General features: G+C 41.5%; 1 protein-coding gene across 2 annotated transcripts in view; it reads left to right on the forward strand.

Annotated features, from left to right (window-relative positions):
• LOC106564162 (myosin heavy chain, fast skeletal muscle) overlaps nt 1–8,987 on the forward strand; it is a 530,774-nt gene extending 521,787 nt beyond the window's left edge. The window contains exons 23-41 of one of the 2 annotated variants that reach the window (XM_045710185.1): nt 144–386; nt 703–879; nt 976–1,121; nt 1,303–1,393; nt 1,698–2,087; nt 2,209–2,335; nt 2,524–2,642; nt 3,492–3,688; nt 3,826–4,009; nt 4,120–4,285; nt 4,600–4,724; nt 4,887–5,195; nt 5,307–5,510; nt 5,663–5,788; nt 5,927–6,097; nt 7,512–7,616; nt 7,717–7,812; nt 8,216–8,347; nt 8,855–8,987. In XM_045710185.1, the coding sequence (XP_045566141.1) occupies nt 144–386; nt 703–879; nt 976–1,121; nt 1,303–1,393; nt 1,698–2,087; nt 2,209–2,335; nt 2,524–2,642; nt 3,492–3,688; nt 3,826–4,009; nt 4,120–4,285; nt 4,600–4,724; nt 4,887–5,195; nt 5,307–5,510; nt 5,663–5,788; nt 5,927–6,097; nt 7,512–7,616; nt 7,717–7,812; nt 8,216–8,347; nt 8,855–8,875 (3,129 nt within the window). In that variant the 3' untranslated portion in view covers nt 8,876–8,987. The remainder of the gene's footprint in view (nt 1–143; nt 387–702; nt 880–975; nt 1,122–1,302; nt 1,394–1,697; nt 2,088–2,208; nt 2,336–2,523; nt 2,643–3,491; nt 3,689–3,825; nt 4,010–4,119; nt 4,286–4,599; nt 4,725–4,886; nt 5,196–5,306; nt 5,511–5,662; nt 5,789–5,926; nt 6,098–7,511; nt 7,617–7,716; nt 7,813–8,215; nt 8,348–8,854) is intronic. The other variant, XM_045710181.1, reaches the window with a different exon arrangement.
• Nucleotides 8,988–13,871: the final 4,884 nt, after the last annotated feature.

Consider the following 13,871-nt stretch of genomic DNA (forward strand, 5'->3'; position numbering starts at 1 on the left):
ACTCACACATTTTTATTGCCCATGTTATATATTGTATATATTTCATGAATTTCTATTGATTTGCTCTGACCTCTTTGAGTAAAATGTATATTTTGATACACAAAGTGAGGCCTCTGATTTGTTTACTCCTGTTCTGAAACCAGGAAGGAGAGAGTCTGAACGATGCTGAGGAAAGGTGCGAGGGGCTCATCAAGAGCAAGATCCAGCAGGAGGCCAAACTCAAAGAGACAACCGAGAGGCTGGAGGATGAGGAGGAGATCAATGCTGAGTTGACTGCCAAGAAGAGGAAGCTGGAGGATGAGTGCTCTGAGCTGAAGAAGGACATTGATGACCTGGAGCTCACCCTGGCCAAAGTGGAGAAGGAGAAGCACGCCACTGAAAACAAGGTCTTGTGTCTTACCATAGACAGTCTAACCAAACAATAATCCAAACAATAATCAACTCAAAACATAGCTTAACAGAAATGGAATTCAAGTTGTATTGTGGGTGCAGGAAAAATTAAGACACAATAGTGGAATTTCAGTTGAATGTTCTGATCCCTCTCATTTATGACTTCCATTCAGTACACTGACATTGTGAACACTGCCATCTAGTGTTGATGAGATTTGTTAGCGAAATGAAATGAATGCAATGTATAACAATATATAACAATCTAAATCTCCCATTTATGGTGAAGTGTAATTATGTTGTGGCCATTTACAGGTTAAAAACCTGACAGAGGAGATGGCGTCTATGGATGAGAGTGTTGCCAAGCTGACCAAGGAGAAGAAAGCCCTCCAAGAGGCCCACCAGCAGACACTGGATGACCTGCAGGCAGAGGAGGACAAAGTCAACACTCTGACCAAGGCCAAGACCAAGCTGGAACAGCAAGTGGACGACGTGAGTGGAGTTGGACATTTTGGCCATGATAGTATGTAAGATGATATTATCTTCAGTTGTTTAGATTTGAACAATATATGTGTTTTTATCTTCTAGCTTGAAGGTTCTCTGGAGCAAGAGAAGAAGCTCCGTATGGACCTTGAGAGATCCAAGAGAAAGCTGGAGGGAGATCTGAAACTGGCCCAGGAGTCCATAATGGACCTGGAGAATGACAAGCAGCAAGCTGATGAGAAAATCAAGAAGTAAACATAAACAAATGACTACAGTATTACCTGCTATAATGGTTGTTCTTGACTAATTCTTGTAATTATGAATTAACACCTGAATGGTATTCTTAAAAGCAAAGTGAATGGTATGATTCTCTCCCTTTACACTATCAAAAAAAAAAACTAACTAAGCAATCGATGTGTTTGTGTTTCTTAGGAAGGAGTTTGAGACCACTCAGCTCCTCAGCAAGGTTGAGGATGAACAGTCTCTGGGAGCTCAGCTGCAGAAGAAGATCAAGGAACTCCAGGTATAGTACAGGATATAAGCTCCAGTACAGAAAAGCACAGACTTGAATCATTTCCTGAAAACATTATTCTGGTAGCACACATGCTTCCCGGTGGTTTCTGATGGCTGAGTAGGTTGGAAGATGGTTGTTCTGAACATTGTTGTTTTGGTTCCTGCATGGGACACTGTCTACTGAATATATTAGTGTAACTGGCTTTTTATTAAACACATTTATGCTAAATATACATACTATTATAATTTTGTGAGGGTCGATTGTTTCAACTGTATTGTAGTGTTCATCCCCCTGCTCCTGCCCCCTGTTCTAGGCCCGTATTGAGGAGCTGGAGGAGGAAATTGAGGCTGAGCGTGCTGCCAGGGCTAAGGTTGAGAAGCAGAGGGCTGATCTCTCCAGGGAACTTGAGGAGATCAGCGAGAGGCTGGAGGAGGCCGGAGGTGCCACTGCTGCTCAGATTGAGATGAACAAGAAGCGTGAGGCTGAGTTCCAGAAGCTGCGTCGTGATCTTGAAGAATCCACCCTGCAGCATGAGGCCACAGCCGCCGCTCTGCGCAAGAAGCAGGCCGACAGTGTGGCTGAGCTCGGGGAGCAGATCGACAACCTGCAGCGCGTCAAGCAGAAGCTGGAGAAGGAGAAGAGCGAGTACAAGATGGAGATTGATGACCTCTCTAGCAACATGGAGGCCGTCGCCAAGGCTAAGGTGAGTAGTAATGTTTTGGTAAAGCAGTGTTGAGGAGGGTCAACTACATTACCATTCAAGTGAACTGAAGTTGACAGAAGTCCCATATATAAAGTAATGATGGAACATGTTTCACTAACAGGGCAATCTGGAGAAGATGTGCCGTACTCTTGAGGACCAGCTGAGCGAGCTCAAGACTAAGAATGATGAGAATGTTCGCCAGGTCAACGACATCAGCGGACAGAGGGCCAGACTCCTGACAGAAAATGGTACCATCAACAATGAACAACAAGCCAATGCTTTCCTTCAGTAAAACGCAATAACGTGTTGGGGGCTATATACACATCATTTCTACTGTACTATTCACCACCAAACATTGCCCTACGATACCTCCGAATCCATTTTCAATCTTAGAGTACAGAGACCCTATTAACAAGATGTCCCTCTGTCCCTGCAGGTGAGTTTGGTCGCCAGCTGGAGGAGAAGGAAGCCCTGGTGTCTCAGCTGACCAGAGGCAAACAGGCCTTCACCCAGCAGGTGGAGGAGCTGAAGAGGGCGATTGAGGAGGAGGTCAAGGTAAGGGACCCAAAATGGACTCCCAGTCCACAGAGTTTAGAGTTATATCTTCATATAGACGGTGACTACGCCACCCTCTGAGACTCCTACTGTCTCTAAACCCTCAGAGACTTCTACTGTCTCTAAACCCTCACAGACTCCTAATGTCTCTCCACCCTCAGAGACTTCTACTGTCTCTAAACCCTCACAGACTCCTACTGTCTCTCCACCCTCAGAAACTTCTACTGTCTCTCCACCCTCAGAGAATTCTACTGTCTCTAAACCCTCAGATAATTATACTGTCTCTCCATCCTCAGAGACTTCTACAGTCTCTAAACCCTCAGAGAATTCTACTGTCTCTCCACCCTCAGAGAATTCTACTGTCTCACCACCCTCGGAGACACTCCTGTCTCTCCACCCTCAGAGAGTTCTACTGTCTCTCCACCCTCAGAGAATTCTACTGTCTCACCACCCTCAGAGACTCCTACTGTCTCTCCACCCTCAGAGAATTCTACTGTCTCACCACCCTCGGAGAATTCTACTGTCTCTCCACCCTCGGAGAATTCTACTGTCTCTCCACCCTCAGAGAATTCTACTGTCTCACCACCCTCAGAGACTCCTACTGTCTCTCCACCCTCAGAGAATTCTACTGTCTCTCCACCCTCAGAGACTCCTACTGTCTCTCCACCCTCAGAGACTCCTACTGTCTCTCCACCCTCAGAGAATTCTACTGTCTCTCCACCCTCAGAGACTTCTACTGTCTCTCCACCCTCAGAGACTTCTACTGTCTCACCACCCTCAGAGACTTTCACCGTAATTTGTTTGACTATCTCTCTAATCATTCTTTGTCTTTCTCTTTCTTTCTCACAGGCTAAAAACGCACTGGCCCACGGTGTTCAGTCTGCCCGCCATGACTGTGATCTCCTGAGGGAGCAGTTTGAGGAGGAGCAGGAGGCCAAGGCAGAGCTGCAACGCGGCATGTCCAAGGCCAACAGTGAGGTGGCTCAGTGGAGGACTAAGTATGAAACTGATGCCATCCAGCGCACAGAGGAGCTGGAGGAGGCCAAGTGAGTCGCACGCAACAACAAAAAACTCAGATATGGTTTGGATGGTGAGGGTGGTATAAGGCTATGAGAAAATGTTACATCAATATGTATTGTAACATATCTCTCACTCCATAAAACCGACCTCTGTTGTCCAACAGGAAGAAGCTGGCCCAGCGTCTGCAGGATGCCGAGGAGACCATTGAGGCGACCAACTCCAAGTGCGCCTCCCTGGAGAAGACCAAGCAGAGGCTGCAGGGAGAGGTGGAGGACCTCATGATTGACGTTGAGAGAGCCAACGCATTGGCAGCCAACCTCGACAAGAAGCAGAGGAACTTTGACAAGGTGAAAATGAATAAACATAAACATTTTATCAATTGTATAATTGTTGCATATTTCTAATTTAAAAACTCTTCATCTACGACTTCTAATGAAAATCCCATGGATTCTCCTAGGTTCTGGCAGAGTGGAAGCAGAAGTATGAGGAGGGCCAGGCTGAGCTGGAAGGAGCTCAGAAGGAGGCTCGCTCTATGAGCACTGAACTCTTCAAGATGAAGAACTCCTACGAGGAGGCTCTGGATCATCTGGAGACTCTGAAGAGAGAGAACAAGAACCTGCAACGTGAGCATTTGACAGCAGTTCTATTTGGCTCATGTTTGACTAGTGTTTTGAAAATGGAGGGAACTGCAATCATCAACATTAATATTACAACATTTCAGAAATATCAAGTACAGTATAATTTGTATATATTTTACTTGTAGTTGGTATTCCTTTGAATATTCCAAATAAGTGGTCGGCGATTAGATTTGCAAGATCCTATGAAGTGCTGTTAATTAATTAACTGTTAATATGATTTAATGTCAAATTCAGCGCACTGGCATATCCACTAAACCCCCCTAAGTCTAAACTTATTGTGTGTGTGTGTGTGTGTGCAGAGGAGATCTCTGACCTTACTGAGCAGATCGGAGAGACTGGCAAGAGCATCCATGAGCTGGAGAAGGCCAAGAAGACCGTGGAGACAGAGAAGTCTGAGATCCAGACTGCTCTGGAAGAGGCTGAGGTACAAACTACAGCTGTTTGATGGAAAAGCGGTGTTACACTAGCCAACGCCCCAGCTACAGTCCAATGATCCCTGTATTAGAGTTTATTGTAGTCATATATATTTAATTCCTACATCCAAATGTATTGAACATGATTTTCCTGACTGCTTCTGTTTGTCCAGGGAACACTGGAGCACGAGGAATCCAAGATTCTGCGTGTGCAGCTGGAGCTGAACCAGATCAAGGGTGAGGTGGACAGGAAGATCGCTGAGAAGGACGAGGAGATGGAGCAGATCAAGAGGAACAGCCAGAGGATGGTTGACTCCATGCAGAGCACCCTGGACTCTGAGGTCAGGAGCAGGAATGATGCCCTGAGGGTGAAGAAGAAGATGGAGGGAGACCTGAACGAGATGGAGATCCAGCTGAGCCACTCCAACAGGCAGGCCGCTGAGGCCCAGAAACAGCTGAGGAACGTCCAGGGACAGCTCAAGGTAAAGGGACTGGGACATCAGGCTCAAAAGCCTGAACATGGAGAGGGATTTGTTTGTGAATCACCCCTACTTCCACAAGTGCTAATGAACGTATGTCATTGTGAACCACAGGATGCCCAATTGCACCTTGATGATGCTGTCCGTGTCGCAGAAGACATGAAGGAGCAGGCAGCCATGGTGGAGCGCAGAAACGGTCTGATGGTGGCTGAAATTGAGGAGCTGAGAGTTGCTCTCGAGCAGACAGAGAGAGGCCGCAAAGTGGCTGAGACTGAGCTGGTAGATGCCAGCGAGCGTGTTGGACTGCTGCACTCCCAGGTATGGGTCAAAGCCATTTCTTATGACACTCAACCAAGCATCCAGTTTAAACACACCTGGAATTTGCCAGTGTTTTAGACTTTCATAATTTCAGTCTTGTGACTTGCAAGTTCTCTTGAGAGTCAAACAAATCATCTTGTTTCCTCCTTCAGAACACCAGCCTTCTGAACACCAAGAAGAAGCTGGAGACTGACCTGGTGCAGGTGCAGGGAGAGGTGGACGACATCGTCCAGGAGGCCAGGAATGCAGAAGAGAAGGCCAAGAAGGCAATAACTGATGTGAGTCCTTGAATTACATCATCTTGATTTGTCCCTAAGGGCCAATGGTAGCTGGGCTGGTTACGAACAACAAAGATCTCAGAGGAACATTATGATTGGTGCCAATTGGTGCATAAATTAAACAAACTACTATTCCAGGCGGCCATGATGGCTGAGGAGCTGAAGAAGGAGCAGGACACCAGTTCTCACCTGGAGAGGATGAAGAAGAACCTGGAGGTCACAGTCAAGGACCTGCAGCACCGCCTGGATGAGGCTGAGAATCTGGCCATGAAGGGAGGCAAGAAGCAGCTCCAGAAACTGGAGTCCAGGGTGAGTTATCAGCAGGGGGGATTAGGGTGGATTGAAAGACAGATTGCTGGAAATGTATTTGATAATGTAAAAATACACAGGAGCATTTTGTAATTACTTTTTCTCTCAATAACCCATCTAGATCAGGGGTTCCCAAACGGTTTTGTTGCAAGGACCACTTTTGTGATAGCGAATTCATCAGGGACCCCCTCATAATATCAGAACACAACTCTTACTTTAAAGTGCGATAAAAATAGCATCCACACAGATTTACTATGACTTCTGCAGTGCATGACTGGACTAATCAAGTCTCAGGCCCTGGGAAATAACATTTTTAAGTCCCCCCTCTTTGCATCAGAGAGAAAATGTTGCAGTTTTAAAGCTTACATTACAGTGCATTTATGATCACAACAAAACCAATTATAATAATTGTACACTTATTTAGTGGAGTTGATCCAAGACCTTTAAATAAATTAAAATGTATTCATCTAGTTGCTTCGTTCAGGCTTAAACTGTTGTCTCAGCAGACTTCTTCTAATCTACCATTTCATTCATAATAATAATAATAATAATAATAATAATTCACAATAAATGTCAACACACAATACAATACACATTCATCTGATTAATGTCATAGTAATAATTTATCTCTTTATAGTTACGTCTCATTCACCGGCCGTTGCTAGGGAAGCTAGCGTTGCTATGCGGGGCTACCAGCAAGCGGGCTAATGGCTGAATTAGCTTGTAGGCTAGCGGACTTTAATAAGTTCATAAAACCTGAAAACACAACATATCATCTTAACAAACATATGCACACACTCCAGAAACATTATCGTCTTAAATATGGTGCTTTTCCACTCGCTTACTTTCAAAATAAAGATATACATATGTATTTATGTCGGTGTTTCTGTCTTGCTGTTGGCTCACTTGGCGAACTAATTTCAACTGCCATAGCGCGAGCTCCATAATGGAAGAAATGTCCCAAAATTAAAACATGCGAGTGGCGGCCTCTAGTCGCCATATTGGTACTGCACCATACACCACTAAACCCATGACCACAAGGATAGTCATGTTACATAAACAAGAAGAATTTGAGTTGTGAGACTCCCAGATCCGTTGTTTATCTAAGAGTTAATAACATAAATTGTGGATGAATAATATTACATTGTAATGTATTGCACCCTCTAAACATTTTCCAAAGATCCCTGGCGGTTTAATCTGTTCTTGCTATAAAAATTCATAAACACATTGAAATTTAAATTCACTTTGGGAACCACTGACCCAGATATTGAAAATGTGATATTATTACAGACCCCTTCAATTAAAATAATAAAATGACTTGACTGAGTAGAAGACTATACCTCTGTTTTACAAATAGATGTTACGTCTGATTTCACCACCTCAAACAAATGCCTACATGTATTTCTCCACAAAGGTGCGTGAGCTCGAGACTGAGGTGGAGGCCGAGCAGAGAAGAGGTGTAGACGCGGTCAAGGGAGTTCGCAAGTATGAGCGCAGAGTCAAGGAGCTCACTTACCAGGTAAGAGAAAGAGAAAGTGCCATCTTCACACACTTGACACTAACAGACAGGTTTGTGTATAAAACTATTGTGACATTGATTCTTTGCTCTTCTCCCACAGACTGAGGAGGATAAGAAGAATGTTGGCAGACTTCAGGACCTGGTAGATAAGCTGCAGATGAAAGTGAAGGCCTACAAGAGGCATTCTGAGGAAGCGGTGAGTCAGACTTAGTCAAATACTCTGGAGAAAAAAGAAAAAAAAATCCGTACAAAACGTAATGTCCATGTGGTTTAGTTGAAGTGTTGCTACAGCACACCAGTCAGCAATGACTCAATTGATATTACAAGTAATTGCTTAAGAAAATATCAACATTTCTGAGTGTTTGCTGCGCTGGGGGCTGGTCTAGTGGTAGTGCTGGAGGCAGCGGTTTGATCCCCATTTCCGCTAACTCACTTACTCTACTGTATCATCTATCTCCCTGTATACATTACTATCCTAAAGCTGTCTTTTTTTGTATTTATTTTTTTAAATACCTTTAAAAACAGAATATTAATTTGCTGCCTGAAGCTTCAAACTTTAAATGCTGATGTTCTGCTCTCCCTCTCTTTTCCTCACCCAGGAGGAAGCAGCAAACCAGCACATGTCTAAGTTCAGGAAGGTTCAGCATGAGCTGGAGGAGGCTGAGGAGCGTGCTGACATCGCTGAGACTCAGGTCAACAAGCTCAGAGCCAAGACCCGTGACTCTGGAAAGGTACAGAACTGCTGCTAAACCTATACCTGACTCATGTTCAGATATGACCACATCAGCACCACCTATGATTCAGTCTTCACTGAGGTCAATACTGACCTTTTACACTCAACTGTATTTAAGATCTCTAAGAAGAACATTTCAGGAAGGGCTAAACAATCTAATAAGAGTTATTCAGTTAGTACTTCAACATCTAAAATCCAAGCTGAGCACTGAGTATTAAAGACTTGATCCATTATATTTGATCCAAGCCTATCCATATATTTATCATGTTCATTATTATTACTGATCCATTATATTCTATCCATATATTTATCATGTTCATTATTATTACTGATCCATTATATTCTACCCATATATTTATCATGTTCATTATTATTACTGATCCATTATATTCTATCCATATATTTATCATGTTCATTATTATTACTGATACATTATATTCTATCCATATATTTATCATGTTCATTATTATTACTGATCCATTATATTCTATCTTTCTTCTTACAGGGAAAAGAAGCTGCTGAGTAAACAAGACCAAAGTAGTGAAGATCAAAGTCTTACCATTTTCCTGTGTTGCATAAAATATGATTTTCATGGTGAAATGTTGAGCATTGATTAAAAACACGTAGGCCTACATACACTTCCTTTGTGACTGTGGACTTATTACTCAGCAAATAGCTTCTTAATACCATAAAAAATGGTACTTTAATTAAAGGAGCAATCTGGGATTCCAACAACAGCAAAGCGTTCACATCAGCTGAGGGATTAGAATGGAGAAATGTAAACGCTCAAATTCATAGACTGAGCTATGGATGTAAGGACTGACCAGCTAAACATCAAAATTGTAGTTTTAACCATTTACACTCAAGGGAATTGGCCTATATGGGCAGGCCCAAATGTAAATGTTTCTAAAAGAAAAAGATATGAGAAGCATATGCATAACCATGGTAGCAATTGAAAGGGATCACTTTGGAGATGGGATTATTATTATTTTTGTAATTTTTTTAAGTGACCGAATTTTTGTATTAGAATTTTGTAACAGATTATGCACACATTAATTTGTTGTGGAAACACTATGTAAACATAAATGGAGATTTCACTTCTGGGTTAACCAATATTATGTAAACCAGAGGCTAGTGGGAGGAGCTATAGGGCAACAGATTCATTGTAATGGCTGGAATGGAATTAATGGTACAGCGTCAAACATGTTTCCATAGGTTTGATACCGTTCCAATTATTCCATTCTAGCCATTACGATGAGCCTGTCCTCCTATAGCTCCTCATTCCTGGAAAATGTCACTTTCATAGGGTATAGAATAGTCTGATTATGCTGCGTTCACAACAACTGGGAACTCGAAAATCTCTGACTGCAGTGCATTCAAAACAACTGGGAACTTGGTTTGAACATCCAACTTGGAATTCCAAGTCAGAAACTCTGGCATCTTTCTAGAGCTCCGACTTTCCAACCTGAAGATCACTGACGTCATGATTTGACCAAAATGTTTTTTCAAGTTCCCAGTTGGAAGCACCATAAGTCCTCAATAAATCAATTAGCTATCTCATTAATCATAATTTATTTGATAAAAGAACACTGTAGTCACTTGATGATAACTTAACTATACATGGACAACCTTATCACAAAATCAACATCATAACTCCTCTTCTCTGTACATTATAATTCATCTGTAACTGTCAAGTGAAACAAAGCTTTAAACCATGTTTAAGTGAACCCAAATCCAGAAAATGGAAAGTGAAGTCACTTCCTGACATGGTAGACTCCTCCTCACCATTCTATCATCCCTGCATTCTGTCATTCAGGGACGACTGATACTACAGCAGTCATGTGTATATTCCACACCTAAACCTTTTGTGGAACACTTCCTTTATCATTTTCATTGACACAATGGGACCACTCTTGAGCTATGTAGCGAAGTCAGACTGTATCTGGGGAAGGGTAGTTTCAGGTGGAGTGATGATGTCGACGCTGGCCACACGGAGGCCATATACAGGCATTTCCACTTTGTCTTTGGTGTTTAACCGCTGCTCTTCAAAACAGAAACACTGGGAGGTGGAAAGAGATGTGCTTATTAAACATCAGAAAAAACAGACTCAATACGTTTTGATCACATCTTTACTAAAAATTGTATCGTTGTGAGGGATGTGGCAAAAGGAATGGAAAATAAGACTGGCTGCACAACCGATTGGTAAAAATACTGCAAATTGAGAAATCGTGACTAAAATGAAGAAACTACACTATGAAACAAAGATAAAAGACAAAGAATGATAGTAAAAAGCTTTGGAGCACATTCAATGACATTTTCAAAAAAAAGGCAAACTCAGTTGTATTTTTCAATGAATCAGATGGCTCATTCATCACAAAACCAACTGATATCACCAACTACTTTAATTATTTTTTCATTGGCAAGATTAGCAAATGTAGGCATAACATGACAACAACAAACGCTGACACTACACATACAAGTATATCTGACCAAATGTATGAAAGACAATAATTGTAACTGAATTCCGTAAACTGAGTGTGAAGAGGTGAAAAAAATATTGTTGTCTATCAACAATAACAAGCCACCGGGATCTGACAACTTGGATGGAAAATAACTGAGGATAATAGCGGACGATGTAGCCAAACCTATTTGCCATATCTTCAATTTAAGCCTACTAGAAAGTGTGTTCCCTCAGGCCTGGAGGGAAGGAAAAGTCAATCCACCACCTAAACATTTACTTTTCTTATTTACAATAAGTGACTCCAAAATAACAAAATACATTATACACCATTCAGTTTCTGTTGGGAAAAACACAACCAAAACAAACTGCAAATGTATCCAACAAGTTCGTAGTCACAAGATTGATGTGGTCGGCTTTGCATGCTAGAATTATGAGGCCAACGACTAAACTTTTGACTACTTTAATAAACTATAAGTGAATTTGGCCAAATACTTCTTCAAATAGGCGAATTAGATACATAAACTGCTTTCATTTCTAAAACGGTATATATATGTAAATACCCCCCCCCCCCCAAAACAAAGTGACATTCTGTACTGTCGCCTCATATGAAACATTTGATCTCAAATCCAAAATTCCAGAAAATAGAGCCACATTTAAGAAAAGGTATGGGATTTAATCCGATCGCGCTTTGTTCACAATGAACATTTAAAAGGCAATGTCCAATTTAAAAGGCAATGTCCAATTAAAGCATTGTGTGAGGTATAAAAACACTAAATACATTTAATAAAAATACCTGAAGTGAGGAGTTCCCTTTACATGTAGTATTGTTGCTTTACACTCGGACATTCAGAGACGGGACATATTATCGTGGCCCTGGTGGATTTTTAATATATATATATATATATATATTTAATGGTTGTATATAATACACATCGAGGTGAGGGTGATGGAAATGCATTTGGCAATTGACCTGCTTCTGCTCAATGGGTGGCACTGTGTGCTCTTTTCAAAGGATGGGTTCTGGTCTCTCCGGGGCTATGGGATCCAGGGGGTCGGGGGTGGTCTGCCGGGCATTGGGATGACAACCCAACTCGGGATGAGGAGGGCTTTTAGCGGGTGGAATAGTGGGGACCAATTGGAGGTTTACTTAGTAGCAATGCAAATATCATGGTACAGCTATATAGACACAAAATCATCATGTTACTTTTTAATGGTATGTTTAAAAACATTTATTTGATAAATAGAATTGAAACTTGTGTCTCATTATGATAAGTGGTGAAATAAGTATAGCCAGTTATAATTGTAATGGCCTAGCAGATAACAAAAGACTATCAGTATTTACCTGGCTAAAAGAGAAGGAATGTAATATCTATTGTTTACAGGAAACTCATTTACCAATTTTAAATTAAGTTTTGTAGAAAAGGGACAGGGGGGGCGAAATATATTTCTCCCATGGGCAAAGAAATTCAAAAGGGGTGATTACATTAATTAACAGTAATTTTGATCCAAATGTGCAAATTGTCCAAACAGATCATCAAGGTAGATGGATTATTTTAAATATGTTATTGGACAATAAACAGATATGGCTTATTAACTGATATGGTCCAAATAATGATGATCCAAGCTTCTTTGAAAATATTTATAAGAATTGATTAACTTTACAAGCAACACTGGACTCTATTATTGTGGGAGATTTTATTGAATCATGAATGCCATGGATATATTGGAATTAGTGGATATATGGAGGCTTAAATACCCTGACCTAGTGAGAGATACATGGCGGAGGCTTAATCAAGCTTGTCAACTTGATTACTTTCTTATGCCATTCTCTCTGGCACCAAAAGTTTAAGTGTTGATAGGAGACAGAATGCGGTCAGATCATCACATAATTGGCATAAATATTACTCTTACAGACTTACCACGTAGGCGAGGATATAGGAAATGTAATCAAAGCCTACTGGATAACTTGTTTATAACTAGGATAGAAGAATTTATAACAGATTTTTTCAGACATAAGATAGGTACAGCAGATCCCATTATTGTATGGGACACTTTTAAATGTGCCTTTAGAGGCCATGCAACTCAGTACTCATCTATAAAACAAAGGCAGTTTAGATCAAAAGAGTCCATATTAACAAAGGAAATTGAAGGACTAACAGTACAGTTAGATAGCAATAAAAACTATACCACAGCAACCAGACAGTTGAACCACGTCATTTATATGTAGGTACATATGGAACACAGACTCAGGAACCATGTCATTTATATGTAGGTACATATCCTGTTAGGGCTAGGGGGCAGTATTGACACGGCCGGATAAAAAACGTAGCCGATTTAATCTGGTTACTACTCCTGCCCAGAAACTAGAATATGCATATAATTATTAGCTTTGGATAGAAAACACTCCAAAGTTTCTAAAACTGTTTGAATGGTGTCTGTGAGTATAACAGAACTCATTTGGCAGGCCAAAACCTGAGAAGATTCCATGCAGGAAGTGCCCTGTCTGACAATTTCTTGCCCTTCTTGATTATCTCTATCCATTACAGAGGATCTCTGCTGTTACGTGACACTTCCTACGGCTCCCATGGGCTCTCAGAAGGCGGCAAAAAGCTGAATCGTGGCTTTGCAGGCTCTGGCTGAAAAAAAGTAGCGCGTTTGGGTAGTGGCTGGTTACAGTACATGCTTCGAAGTACGGTAATGTAATATTTACACATTTTTTGTCACGAAATGCGCCATGCTCGTGACCCTTATTTACACTTCGGATAGTGTCTTGAACGCACTAACAAAACGCCGCTATTTGGATATAACGATGGATTATTTTGGACCAAACCAGCATTTGTTATTGAAGTAGCAGTCCTGGGAGTGCATTCTGACGAAGAACACCAAAGGTAATCAAACTTTTGTAATAGTAAATCGGAGCTTGGTCAGGGCTAAACTTGGTGGGTGTCTAAATAGCTAGCCGTGATGGCTGGGCTATGTACTCAGAATATTGCAAAATGTGCTTTCACCGAAAAGCCATTTTAAAATCAGACACCTCGATTGCACAAAGGAGTTCTGTATC

Source organism: Salmo salar, chromosome ssa02 (genome assembly GCF_905237065.1).
Source record: "Salmo salar chromosome ssa02, Ssal_v3.1, whole genome shotgun sequence".
In the NCBI taxonomy this organism is placed as follows: Eukaryota; Metazoa; Chordata; class Actinopteri; order Salmoniformes; family Salmonidae; genus Salmo; species Salmo salar.